Here is a 14060-nt window from a genome sequence, read left to right as displayed (position 1 = left end):
TAATAATTTAAATCCAAAATTAATTCTATATATCTAAGATAGCAATGAATTCTTCAGTGCAGTTTATTTTCTCAGGTACACAAATCTATTAAATTGTGCTTAAAATGTTAAGAATATATTCTAGAATACATCCTTCAAGTTATTCCTCCTATACACAAACTGAAATAAAAGTTTTGTCAAAATCCCGTCACTATTTTCTCACCCTCGTCCATATTTTTTTTAAAAGTTAAACTTAAAATGTGCTGATCCAGCACTTCAAGGAAGAAACAGAAATTCAATTATTGTTTTCCATATAAATTATGATCCATCTATATTTTACAGCAAAAGTATTGAGAATTATAATGACTCTTTGGGTAAGCACCAAAGTCTTGCTAAATGAATTGTTTAGCTATATTCTTCCATCAAAAAATGCCTTGAGCTTTACACAGGTTCATCAAAGGCAGAAACCATGCACATGCTTCATATAGATGGCCACACTGAGCTGTCTCACCTTTACCTTCAACCAAGCCTTATATTTTCATATTTAGGGGAGGTTTGATTGCATTCTCAGTTTCTACACTCTTGTAAGAATGTAAGTTTGTCCAATATTTGTGATATAATCAATCTCTTAACATTTCAGGTTGATTGATCCTCAGACTCAAGTAACAAGAGCCAATGTAAGTATCCTCATACACATCGTTAGAGGTTATTCCTTAATTCACCTTTGTATCCACCTTAAACGCAGAGTAGGAGCTTACTAAATATTTCCAAATTAAATGACTGATCACTAATATTGCACTTTTTTGGCTAACTTTTTGCATATAGAAATGCCTTACTTGTTTAATTCCAGTTGTATGATATTCAAGCTATTCTTATTTCTTTTTCCAGTTTGAACTTACCAGTGTTACACAGTTTGCTGCTCATCAAGAAAACAAGAGACTGGTGGGCTTTGTGGTTCGCATTCCTGAATCTACAGGAGAAGAGTCTTTGAGCACATACATTTTTGAAAGCAACTCAGAAGGCGAAAAGGTCTTATTTTTCATAATAAGATTCTATAACACATCAGTCCAAAACAAGCCCATGCTTTTTTTTTCTAAGATTTATTTATTTTCCCCCTTCCCCTCATCCCGCCCTGCTGTTTTTGCTGTCTGTGTTGTCTTCTCTTCTCAATTTCTCTCCTCTAGGATTCACCGGGATTTGATCCTGGAGACCTCTGATGGGGAGAGAGGTTCCCTGTCAGTTGTACCATCTCAGTTCCTGGTTTCTGCTGCACTTCACCTTGACTCTCCCCTTGTCTCTCTCTTGATGTCTCATCATCTTGCTGCGTGACTCCTTGCGCGGGCACTGGCTCACCACGTGGGCGTTTGTGTGGGTGCTGGCTCACTGGCTTGCTGCATGGGCATACTTTCTCTTCTTTTCACCAGGAAGCCCCAGGGATCAAACCCAGGTCCTCCCATATGGTAGGCAGACGCTCTATCCGTTGAGCCACATACACTTCCCCAAGTCTGGTTCTTTAAAAGAAGATTTCCAGTACTTCCCTTGGTGTGTGCATGTCCCCATCTAGGCGTTCAAACAATAATACCTCCTAGGAAGGTGGCCCCACTGAAGAAAAATTAACTGGATTAAAATTTCCCCTTGGGAAAAAACCCATCAACCAAAATAGAGCATAAGAGAAAGCACTTTAAGGGCAAATATAATGGTTTAGTAGGAATATCAGGAAATGTTATGAGCAGTTCCCCCAAATTTGTTCTTTTAAAGACAAAACAAAACATACAGTGGAGAAAAACTAGTCTCAAAGAGCAAACCAAGGAAGAAGACAACATCTGGGAAGTGTATCTAAGCTCTTCTTTTGTTTAATATGGAAAACTTTGTGACTGCACTTATTCAAAGTTAATCTGTCCTTTCAGTAAGTAGCTGTTTGCCACTGTGTATATTAACATGCAGTGGCTAAGTTGGGTGAAGAGAGAAAGGAAAAAAATAGAAGTCCTATCAAGAATTTTAAACACTGGAGGAACTTAGGAATTCACTCACCTGGAATATTTTTTGCACACCACAAATTGGCAGTAGGAGACCAGAACTGTTGGACACTAATGCTCAGAGCCCTATGTTGTGAGCCTCTGATGGCAGGTCCTGTGTTCCCATGTTCCCATGTTGTGATGTGATATGAGGGAAATAGTGACCTCATTGTATGCCCATAATCTTTTTTTTTTTTGGCCAGAATCCTTTATCCTTTTCTACTTTTGCCAAACACTGCTTTTCTTCTCTTTTACAGATATGTTATGCTATTAATTTGGGAAAAGAAATTATTGAGGTACAGAAGGTAAGGTGCCATTTTAGTGCTGTTTAACAACTATTCAAAAGACATTTGTTCATATACTAAGATTTCTCTAAAAGAAATGATGCTCACTGGGTATTGTGGCCAAGTTTGGCATTTGCTTTGAAGCTTCCTAACCATTAGACATTTTTGACCAGCTGGTTCCACAATCACTGATAACACACGGAGCTAAATAACGCTGCTGCAGCTCTTGCTTTATTTTTAACAGTCTTCTTGCTTGCATACTAGTTGGCTCTAGGTTCCTTTCTTTCAAATTATTTATTACCTACCATGAGCTGTAAGGCCTTGCTCCTTCCTCAGTGTGGTTGGCAAACCAGCAGCACTGACAGACATCACCTAGATGCTTATTAGAAATAAAGATTCTCAGACCTCCCTTCCAGCAGTTTACAATCTGCCATCCATCCAACAAATATTTGAGAGCCGGGTTTTTGTTAAGAAAAACCCTGCAAGTAAAGCAATGACCAAGGCAGATACAGTCCCTGCCTTCTAGTTCAGTGCTGTACAGTAAGAACTTTTTGCACTGATGGAAAGAACCTCTATCAGTATTTAATACAGATTGAAATGTGGCTAATGTGACTGAGGAACTGGATTTTTTATCCAATTATAAACTTAAAACAGTAACATGTAGCTAATACAGTTTTAGTCTGTTAGAGAGGGCAGGAGGACCAAAGACCAGCACTAACATATATGAAAAACAACAAGCAATGCAAGTTAGTATTTAGGGGTATAGTTAAGGGGTTAGCAAACTTTTCCTATAATGAGCCAAACCCTTTAGGCATTGCAGCCAATGTCCCTTCTATCACAGTCTCTTAACCCATCTGTTATAATACAAAAGCAGCTATAGATAGTATGTAAATGAATGGGCATGACTTTAAATAAATATAGAGTAGATAAAACTTTATTTACTTCAACAAGTGGTGAGCTAAATGGCCATAGTGTGCTGACTCCTGGTGTAGACTAAAAGTGAGAAAGATAGTGAGGACATTATGAACACAGTTCCTCTGTAGACTCTTTTGGGGGAAGAGGATTTTGATTTAGTTATGTAAATGATATTTTGGCCAAGAGGAAAAACTTGGTCCAGGTTCTACAAACTGTAAAAGTTTTTTTAGAGCAGCAAGGAGATCTACCTGAAGGTACAAGAGAGACAAGAGTTAGGAGGAATGAAATTAGATTACAGAAGATACCAGAAGGCAAGCCAAAGGGTTTTTTAAGTACATCTTAAGCTGTTTCTTTTTTCCCTCTTAAACTGTCATAACTTCAGGATCCAGAAGCATTGGCTCAATTAATGCTGTCGGTACCACTAACCACTGATGGAAAATTTGTACTATTAAGCGATCAACCAGATGACAGTGATGGAAGTCCAAGTGAAAATAGAGGCGCAGAATCTGAAGCCTAACTCAATTGCGCCTTTGGGGGAAGAGAACACAGGAAGGAGAGCTACCTCCTTAAGATTTTCCAACTTCTCTGATACACAGGCACACTAACCTGGTTTCAGAATGCTGACAATCGTTTGTGGAATGTACTCGATGCCTTGATACTGAGACTTGGGAGGGGAGACAGTAAGAAGTGGTTGACAATACATTCCTACCCATCTACAAATGTTATTTTAGGTGCTTTGTGGTAAGTCCCTTTCTTAGATTGCATTGTTCAGTGCTGAAAACGAAAGTTATGAAAACTGCATTGTTCACTTTATTTGAATGTCATCTCTTCAATTTCTAGTATCCTTTTTTAAAAATGGCAAAAGCCTAGATTTACAATTTGATAAACACTAAATATTTCCTAATAATCTATTTTTGTATTTTACTTATTGAGCTTTAAGTGCCTGTCATTCTGAAAATTGTGTATTTATATAATCTAGTTCGTCTCATAATTGGACCTAATAGCATTAACTTGTGCAGTTAGGTGAAGAGCACTGCTTTGAGGCCCAAATACTAGCAGAGATGCAGGCCTAGTTTTGATAACTGTTCCAGACAGCATGCAATAAAAAGATTAGCAGATTAGTAATTCAAAAGATATTGAATTTTCCATTGGACCCTTAATGAACCAGTATTCACAAGTTTAAGGTCCTTTTAAACATGATTATTTTTAGTGGTGGATCACTGTGGACAGGGTGCAGCTCTACCAATTCCTGTTTCTTCTGAGCCAGACCCTCCGTAAGGAAGGGACCAATTAATTTTTAAACTTAACTTGAAGCACAGCTGGTTGTGCTTATTAAATTCCTATTTCTATCCTGACATATCTGGTTCCTGGCATCCATGCTCACTTGAGTTATGTCACACCATTCCATCCTGCCTATGAAATTAGCAGGTAAATAATGATCCTGAATTGGTACAGTGTGTTTAATTGTAACCAAGTTCAACAGATTATCATTCTCTTTGTAATAAATTAACCTAGCAATAAATGCTAGCAAATAAAGTCTATCATCCTGTTTCTTTCTTCGCTGTTTGTGGTTATTTTCTAGAACATCCCTGGGAAAAAACTAAGATCAGTTCTGTAGCTTTAACAGTTATTTTCTAAAAACCGAGGGCACAATGAAAGGGAAAAGGATGTATTATTAAAAAATCTCTATTCAACATGAGTAGAAATATATGATCCCATTGCCAAAGTTTTTTAAAGATGCAGCTTCTCTCCTTTTAAAATGGTGGATTAATAAAACAACTCTTGCAACCCAAAACTAGGTTAATGTTAAAAGGTCCATATGAATACTCATTTAATTTTTACACCATCAGAGACATAATGAGCTGCTGAGCCAGTGTGAGATTATATGTCATGAAATTATTAGTCCAATGTTAATACCTTACAAATTTGTATATCATAACTGTATTAAAACAATGAGTTGCCCGACAGGTTGCAAGAGGCATAGTCCTGAAAATATTTTTTCCCCTTTAGAATCTGGGGGTGGGGGGGGGGTGGGGGGTGGATTTTAAAGTCCTGAAAAATTACGAGGTTGGAAACTAATCTTAAAAATTGTTTATGCACTATAAATGTATGGCATAACTAAGACACAAACATGCATGCAAACATAAAAACTAAAATGCAGTGTGTTAAAATGAACTGTTAATTTTATCATTCTCTATATGATATTTTTTTAACTGAGAGAAGATATTGGCAAGCACCTATGAGCAACAGAAAATACAGACCCCAGAAAACATAAAATACTATAGTTCTTAAGAAAAAGGCAAATTACTTAAAAAAAAAAAAAAGGGCATGAAGGCATTTCATAGAATACAAACACAAAGGGCTTTTTTTTTTTTTTAATTTTTTTTTTTTTAAGGGCCAAGCCATTTTATTGAGGGACTTCTAGGGGCTGAGGAAGGGTTAGGGATGAGGTCCAACGTGACCGGCAGAGATCTCCAGGCCTCACAGCTGTGGATAAAGCCAAAGGGCTTTTAAATATAGGAATATGCTCCAAGTAATCAGGAAAATGTAAATTAAAACCACACCAAGGGAAACGGACTTTGGCCCAGTGGTTAGGGTGTCCATCTACCACATGGGAGGTCCGCGGTTCAAGCCCTGGGCCTCCTTGACCCATGTGGAGCTGGCCCATGCACAGTGCTGATGCGCGCAAGGAGTGCCCTGCTACACAGGGGTGTCCCCCGCGTAGGGGAGCCCCACGCGCAAGGAGTGCGCCCGGTAAGGAGAGCCACCCAGCTCGAAAGAAAGTGCAGCCTGCCGAGGAATGGCGCCACCCACACTTCCCGTGCCGCTGATGACAACAGAAGCGGACAAAGAAACAAGACGCAGCAAAAAGACACAGAAAACAGACAACCGGGGGAGGGGAGGGGGATTAAATAAATTAAAAAATTAATCTTTAAAAAAAAAACCACACCAAGATAGTATTTTACATTCACTAGACTACAAAAATGATAAAATGATAAAGTCGGTCAATATCGAGTGTTGTTAGGGATGGAACAATTAGGAGCAGTAGCAATTCCACTGCTACAAAATTCTACTCCTAACAGTGGCATTCTATCTAGTAAACCTGGAGTGCACATCTATAGACCTGGCAGTTTCTCATGGGTAAATACTCTGGAGAAACTTTTAACACACATACCCAAAGATGTGTAGTGAGCAGCACTTTTCACCATACCACAAATTCAGCAATAACCCAAATGTCATCAAGAGAAGAACAGATAAAATTTCTGTGTATGTAATGGAATACTAGAGAAGTAAAAATGAATGAAATACAGCTATGGGCATCAATAAAGATGAATTTCAAGTCTAAGTAAAAAAATCATACAGAAAGATTCCATTTATATTAATATGTAATACACCACTATATTATTTAGGAAAACAAAGTTGTAAAACAAAAAATGGTTACTACAAAATCTCACATAGTGGTTTCATCTAGTGGAGAGAGATTCAACAGGAACAGTGGGAGCTTCAAAGGCAGTGATAACAGGCTCTTAACCTACATGGAGGCTACCCAGGTATTCTTGTTTTACCCTTTAACCAGTACATATATATTATAGTCTTGCATGCATTGTGTATTTTTAAATAGTCATTTATTAAGAAATTGGATGACTTGGCCTTTCAACTTAATGAAGTGTGTATTAACAAACATTAAAGGGCTCTAAAATTAACAGGTGTCATGTAAATGAAAGGTGGGACAGGATGGAAAATGAGACCACTTTAGAAGATGGCTGTCCTCACCAGTTTTCATTTCCAAGTGCTGCCCTTGATTCTTTAGCCATCATATATCATTAGTCTGACTACCTTTAGGGAAGAGCAGAACCTTCCTTACATGTCCATACCTAGCAGAATCCTTTAAAAAGGAATAGTTCTTAAGAGACACACTCAAACTTTTATACCTAAAAGAGCTATAATAACAGCTAACACTTCTATGACAATTATATTTCTACCTGTTAAGAGTCATCATCATAATACATAAAGTCACTATTTTTTTTTTTTTTTTTTTTTTTTTTTTTTTTAAGCAGCTTCCCCAGTGGAGTAGGGCAGGTCACTTGCTGATGCCTCTTTTTTTTTTTTTTTTTTTTTTTTAATTTTTTTATTTTTTATTGACTTTGTAATAATATTACATTAAAAATATATATGTGAGGTCCCATTCAACCCCACCCCCCCACCCCCCCTCTCCCCCCCCCCCAACAACACTCGTTCCCATCATCATGACACATCCATTGGATTTGGTAATAAAGTCACTATTTATTGATATATAAAGTGGTTTACACAAATTAATCTTCAAACAACCTATTAACTACTTTCTACTATTATCCCCATTTTATGTCTGAGGAAATGAAGCACAGAGAGGATAAGTAAGTTTCTCATAAGGAACATAACTAGGATTCAAATCAGAACCTGGCTCAAAGTCTTATGTTTCTAATCACTGTGCTAAACCCTCAAGAGAAAATGCCTCTCACAATACATTAAATAAAGTTCGAAGATTAGTCTGAAACTCAGTAAGTCTATCAAGTTAGAGTACATCTTTGATTCCTCCAATTCCTCCCTTATTCCTGACTGTATTTCAACTAATGGGAAATGGAGGGACTGGTTGAAGGAGGGGGGATAAAGGAGAACCAAACTTACAAATTAAGGAAAAAATATCCATTTACTTGTTCAACGTTTTAATATACTACATATGACAACTTCTAAATAACTTGCACAAAAGGCAACAAGGAATTAAAAGAGCACAATGAATAAGCAATAAAGGATGTACCAAAATCTATTCATGAGAATGTGATCCCATTGCCAAAGTTTTTAAAATTAGGTGCAGATTTCTAAAATTCTAATGTAGCCATCACCATACAATCTCTTGAGTTCATGACATAGTCCTATGACTGCATTAAATCTCCACAGATTTCCATTTATTCTGGGTTTTTTCTTTATTTGAAATCTGACACCCGATTAATTTTTTCCTAACATTTAAAAATCTTTGTTTAAAAAGAAAATTGTAGCACTAAAACTGCCCATATAAAGGGCCTGTAATAACTGGAAAAATAATCATGCTAAAATGATCAAAATAGTAAGTCTACCTTTTACATTTAGCAATCCCAGCATAAATGAGTAATGTGATGATGAATGTAAAAATATTATCTTTCCAACAATCTTAGAAATTTACTATCTCAGAAAAAAAAAAACAGCAGCAATGAGAAGCCCTTACCAAGAACAATCTCTAGTATTAAAGTCTCTTGTATATTATTGTTTCAATTCAACTCAAGTTTGCAAACATTACAGTTACTTTTTATAAACTCTGTAAACGAATGGTCTCTTCCCAGGATTAGTATTTAAAATAGAAAATTCGTATGAGTTCTTTTTACTTACAAAGAGCAAGCAATGGAAAGATCAAGAATTTATAAAGGAAAAAATTTTTCACCTGCTAAATATGGAAAGGAGCCAAGCCTCCTCAGTTTATAATTGAATTTTTTGCCTATGTATATGTATTTTTTAAAGTAGAAATTCCATATATTTTATTAGATTAAAGGGGGCCCCAAAGAGGTCTACTGGTTTAAAAGATTCGATTTTAAACATAAAATCCAGAGGAAGGCAATATTTGAAATTACATTTATTGATTTTTATACATATTGTATTCTACTCTTAGAACAGGGAGCTGGGGTGCACATTAAAGAGGTAACAAACTTGCCATCTTTTATAAAATCTAATGAGAACTGACAATGTTATGGTTAGTCTTTAATTCCTGAGAATTTGAACATCACTAAGTTTTCTGTGAATTTAACAAATGTTCACATCAAATTTTAAATTATAATATGTCTGAAAACAATAAAGATATTAACATTATGTTAGCAAGTATACCATCATCCAAACATATATATTAACTGAAGGTTGAACACACTCAAGCCCTGTAGCTCTAAAGTTTAATATCACTTAAATACATAATCTTTTCAGATTTTATTCCAAATATAAGAATTTGTCATCATCTGTCCAGGCTGTGGCGACATTATTTTGAACTACAGGTAAAATAATAATCAGTTGCTTACTTCTAACTGTAGGTATCCAGAAGTAAGCATGTGAGATCTATCTAGTATTAATAAAGTAATTAATTTACATGTGGGGATAAATGAATGGAAATACCTTCTTCTCTAGTTACAACTTCCATCAAATGAAGGGGGAGATTTTAAGGTGGAGGAAAAAAACTGTTGTATGAAATAGTGACTAATTTGATACAATCAAATGCAAGATCATTAATAACATTTACAACAATGAAAATGTCAGAATATAAATTATTAATTATGCAGCATGCTTTAGGGCCATTTCTATAGTTAGTATGAATTACAAATATTAAATGCCTTTTCCATCCATTATCCATAATTCTGTATGTCGTGTTTACACATTTAAAAAAAGCACTTCCTACATATTTCTTCTGAAGTGTTTATCTTGAGCAAAGTTACCTTGACCCTAGCCAAAGACTACAGATAGAGCATTGGACAACCATTCTAAAAGCTGGAAGTCAAACAATGTTAGAATTACCTGCAGGATTTACTCAAAGAAATGCTCAGCAGACAATTGCAATGGAAAAATTAAGCACTTTCAATATGATATTGGTACTACATTTAAAGTTTTAAACTTTTTTTTGAATCATTGGAAAGGTAACATTTTATTTTATTAAAAGAATATAGGTCATAAGTAGCCATTTAACTACTAACTTGCATAACTATGACAAAAATAAGTCTACTAGCCTGCCAGAAACAAAATTTACTTGAAATCTTCCTGTACTTTTCAAAATTGGTAAATGATTTCATTTATTAAAACTTTATTCTCACCGTGGTAGTTTTTAAAAGCCTGCCCAGTACAATTATGTTATCTGATGTCTTATATATATATATATGATTATATATAATCATGACCAAGATTTCAATATAACTTTAATATAGCAGACACCTTAGTTTGGATGTTGATATTCTCTGATATGGGCCACAGCACCTTCTATCAGAGGTGAAGCTTCAAAAGGAGGACTCTGAATTATCTGGATTTGCTTTCTTCTTGAGTATTAGTAAGTCTTAAATTTAAAGCAGTTGTTGAAGGTTAAATATTCTCAAAGCAATGTAAACTAGTTATAAAATGTCTTACCAAAGACATGAGCAAGCAGCTCCTTTGAGTCACAAGAAATTAACAAGAATGAATGATCAGTTCATACTGTATATAAAGAGTGCATAATACACTTTTGCTTCATCTTTAATATAAAAGCCATCTTTTTAGATTTCTTTTAAATAACAATTATGTATGCTTCATGAATTTCAGGCTCAATTCCTGTTTTTAAAACATGTATTTTACTGTCTATACATATATGCATTGAATTTCCAATGAGTTCAGGCAAATATGGATCAAAGTCCTCTGCAAATACAAAATACAAACATAGATTTTAAGAGATCTGAGGAAGCAGTTTAGGAATTTGGATTCTTCTCTAACTTCACTTCAAATAACTGTTCCTAGGCACATCTTCTAGCCTAAAGTCCAGCAAAATCCAATTTTCAAGTCTCATTCTCAACCTTTAGAAAGTAGAGCCTTTGGAAGAAGAATGGACAACTTTAGAGCACTGCCTTAAGGAGTTGCAACACCTAAATATTTTCCAGAGTTATGACCCAGGAAACAATTCATCAATAGCTTAACATCCATGTCACTGGCAATAAAATTAACACAGTTCTGATGATTTCACATGGGCAACGCATACCATCAATATCACTTCACAACAGGATCAGCAGACACAGCACTGTCAGGCAGGTCTCCATTGCTTGTTTTAGTTTCTTCTGGAGGCATGAATTGAAAATAACAATGGAAAATATTTATATAGTTATGGTCATTTCAAAATTAGTAAGTAAATAATGCTATTTGAAAAGAAAGTTAATGTTGCTAAATTGCAAAGAAAATGCTGCATCCACCAAATGTTTATATCAAAAATTATACCTAATTTACCTTTTTTTTTAACTGCTAGGGTAATCAATGCAAATATAATGTTTCAACTGGTTTTTTTTTTAAATTTAATAACAATATAGTCATGTTTATGCAGTCAGCTGAAGTTCTAAGAAAAAAGGACAATGTTGAATCAAGTTTTATAATCATTATTATAAATAACTTGTAAGTAAGAAACTCGGCATATATGTACTCCAACGCCAATTCTGGAAAATAATTTTTGTGAAACACCTGTCTCAAAAAAAATAGTTCAGAGGATGTAATATTTCACTGTATGAATGTCATGTTTTACAGTAGTGATTTACTATATTTTATATATTCTATAAATACCTAAAATAGTATATTGGCATTCATAACAGAAATAATGCAAAGGAATAGATACTTAAACTAAACCCAGCAGGAAATTTACTCCCTTTTTGTTTTTTTTAATCATTCAGTCCTTTTGATAAATGCTTCTAGTATTATGGACAAATTTGATGATCTTTGAAATGTGCTGTCCATTGCTTTTCTGTTTCTGTTACAGCAGCTATAAATAGTTGTGTAAGGTTATCCTTATCTAAATTTCTGTCAATAACGACCAATCTGCTTTTCCTCTCGGTGCCATCTTTCCAGGTCACTGGAGTCTCCTCCAGATCATTTGGCTTGGACAATCACTTGTGGTTTATCTTTGATACCAGCCCCTTTAGTCATTATGACCTCCATGCAGTGGCTATCCTTGTTTTCATGTTTGTTTCCCACAGAAGGATTCTGAATAAATATATTTAAACTTTCTGGCACTTTGTGATTGTAACAATATTCTGATCAAGGTGAGGTTGTGTTGCCACACATGTTGAAGTTTTTTCTGCAAACTTATTCCAGAAAGACTGTCAAAGGCTTGAAGATCCAATACATTAGCAAGATCAACTCTTGACTTTGGGTTCCAAAATTTTTCCTATTCCATTTACTGATCTAATGGTTGTTCTTACATTTGTTTAAATCCTCTTCTGGAACCAAGTTTGTTTTATTGATGATGATCATATCTTCCACAGCAATCTACCTAGTAGCTTCATGGATAAAGCCATCAAAAGCCATCAGCTTTTCCTTCTGATAAATGTTTTAAACCATATTTTGAGTCCACAACAGTTATGAGATCATCAAGCTAAATATCATTCCCTATTTCAGCATCAACCCCAAACACAGAAGCCACATCACCAGGATCTGCTAAACCAGCAGTTTCTGACAGTATGTAACCAAATTCCCCTTCTTCTGAGAGGCAACTGTTTCCAAATTCTACCCACTCTTTTAGAATTCTCCACCCTCGCTGACAGCTAAGGATTTCTCTACTTCACTTCCTTCCCCAAAATTCCTTCAAAATAATGGCTATTCTTATGTAGTTCAGAAGTCTTCCCAGCACCTAACTACCTGGTGATACCTGTGATGGATATTGGTGCCAGAGTCAGACTTTTCTTCCTCCTCACTGCACTTCATTTCAATGGGCACCATTCAGGACAATCTTTCTCTGCTTGCTCCTCTTCCTCATCCACAGCACCATTATCCTGTGACATCATGGCTTCCCAACTAGTTTTTAATGGGGGTGTGGAGTTGAACATATCAAATTGCACCTGGGGTAGAGTTTCAAACTGCGTAAGTGCCTCTCACAAGTGGGATTTTGATAACCCTCTTCTAAGGCAGGCAAGTTCCTTCCAGGCCGTTTTCCCTCACCAGGCCAAGAATCACTGCTATAGTGTCACTGTTACTGACAGAAACATGGTTGCAAACACATATCAAAATTGTACTGAGGAGTGCGTGCAGCTCTAATGGTTGAGCGCCTGCTTCCTATATATGAGGCCCCAGGCTAAATCCCTGGTACCTCCTAAAAAACGAAAAAAACAATTCTCATTTGGGAGCAGATATAGCTCAGTGGTTGAGCACCTGCTTCGCATATATGAGGCCCTGGTTCAATCCCCAGTACCTCCTAACACAAAACAAAACAAAAAAATTGTACTAATTTTCCACTTGTATATATAATTTTTATTTATTTATCCTCCCTCCTCCCCAACCCACTGTCTGCTGTTTTCATTCGCTGTGCATTCTTCTGTGTCTGCTTGTCTTCTCTTTAGGTGGCACCAGGAACTGATCCTAGGACCTTACAGAATGGGAGAGAAGTGCTCAATCTCTTATGCCTCCTCAACTCCCTGGTCTGCTGTGACTCTTATTGTCTCTCCTCTGTCTTTTTTTTTTGCTTCCTGCTGCACTGGCTTTCCACTCAGACCAGTTTGCCACACAGGCCAGCACTCCTGCACAGGCCAGCACTCTACTTGGGCCAGCTCGCCATGCAGGCCAGCTCTCTGCTCAGGCCAGCTCGCCACACAGGCCAGCTTGCCTTCACCAGGAGACCCCAGGAATCAAACCCTGGACCTCCCATATGGGAGATAGGAGCCCAATCACTTGAACCACATCTGCTTCCCTATAATCTATTTTTAAAAGCAACTTTTTATGTTTATGAGAGAATGAATTGCTGGCTTTCCGGGCAAAATGTTATGTGCACATATTTTATTAACAGACAAAAACTATATGACTAATATATTCCAGGAACTGTGACTATTTCTTTGAGCAGCCTTTACCAGAAATAGAGTCTTAAAACAGAATAGTGACTTAAGCATTTTGAGTGCTATATGTCAGCCAGCAATCCAGAGAGTTCCTAAAGAAAAATGGACCAAAACAAGAAGTCTCATTGCCATGAGACTGAAGGGTTTGTTTTAATTCCTTAGGACTTAAAGCAAATATCCAATACATCCATAGACTTCTTCCAGGCACATGGTATGGACAAGGTTCTGGCATCATGAGATGACTGAGCAGAAAAAACCTAAGCAGTAACTGGGTT

At 36.2% G+C, this 14060-nt stretch overlaps 2 protein-coding genes and 1 pseudogene across 6 annotated transcripts in view; 1 reads left to right on the top strand and 2 right to left on the bottom strand.

Moving 5' to 3' along the window:
- Positions 1 to 4746, top strand: part of APPL2 (adaptor protein, phosphotyrosine interacting with PH domain and leucine zipper 2) — a 54456-nt gene extending 49710 nt beyond the window's left edge. Inside the window, exons 18-21 of one of the 2 annotated variants that reach the window (XM_004446780.5) lie at positions 620 to 656; positions 868 to 1008; positions 2252 to 2299; positions 3790 to 4746. In XM_004446780.5, the coding sequence (XP_004446837.1) occupies positions 620 to 656; positions 868 to 1008; positions 2252 to 2299; positions 3790 to 3798 (235 nt within the window). In that variant the 3' untranslated portion in view covers positions 3799 to 4746. Of the gene's footprint in view, positions 1 to 619; positions 657 to 867; positions 1009 to 2251; positions 2300 to 3575 lie in introns of both variants that reach the window. The other variant, XM_004446779.5, reaches the window with a different exon arrangement.
- Positions 1 to 14060, bottom strand: part of WASHC4 (WASH complex subunit 4) — a 121837-nt gene that overhangs the window by 18596 nt on the left and 89181 nt on the right. For 2 of the 4 annotated variants that reach the window (XM_004446776.5, XM_071219041.1), the window contains exon 33: positions 8822 to 11034. In XM_004446776.5, coding sequence (XP_004446833.1) covers positions 10967 to 11034 — 68 coding nt within the window. In that variant the 3' untranslated portion in view covers positions 8822 to 10966. Of the gene's footprint in view, positions 1 to 8821; positions 11035 to 14060 lie in introns of those variants that run through there. The other 2 variants (XM_004446777.5, XR_187743.5) reach the window with 2 other exon arrangements.
- Positions 11579 to 12893, bottom strand: LOC139440176 (putative COBW domain-containing protein 7; annotated as a pseudogene).

The sequence above is a fragment of the Dasypus novemcinctus genome, chromosome 12 (genome assembly GCF_030445035.2).
Source record: "Dasypus novemcinctus isolate mDasNov1 chromosome 12, mDasNov1.1.hap2, whole genome shotgun sequence".
In the NCBI taxonomy this organism is placed as follows: domain Eukaryota; kingdom Metazoa; phylum Chordata; class Mammalia; order Cingulata; family Dasypodidae; genus Dasypus; species Dasypus novemcinctus.
Note: the sequence above shows the minus strand (reverse complement) of the source record. Positions and strands in the feature narration are given on the sequence as shown.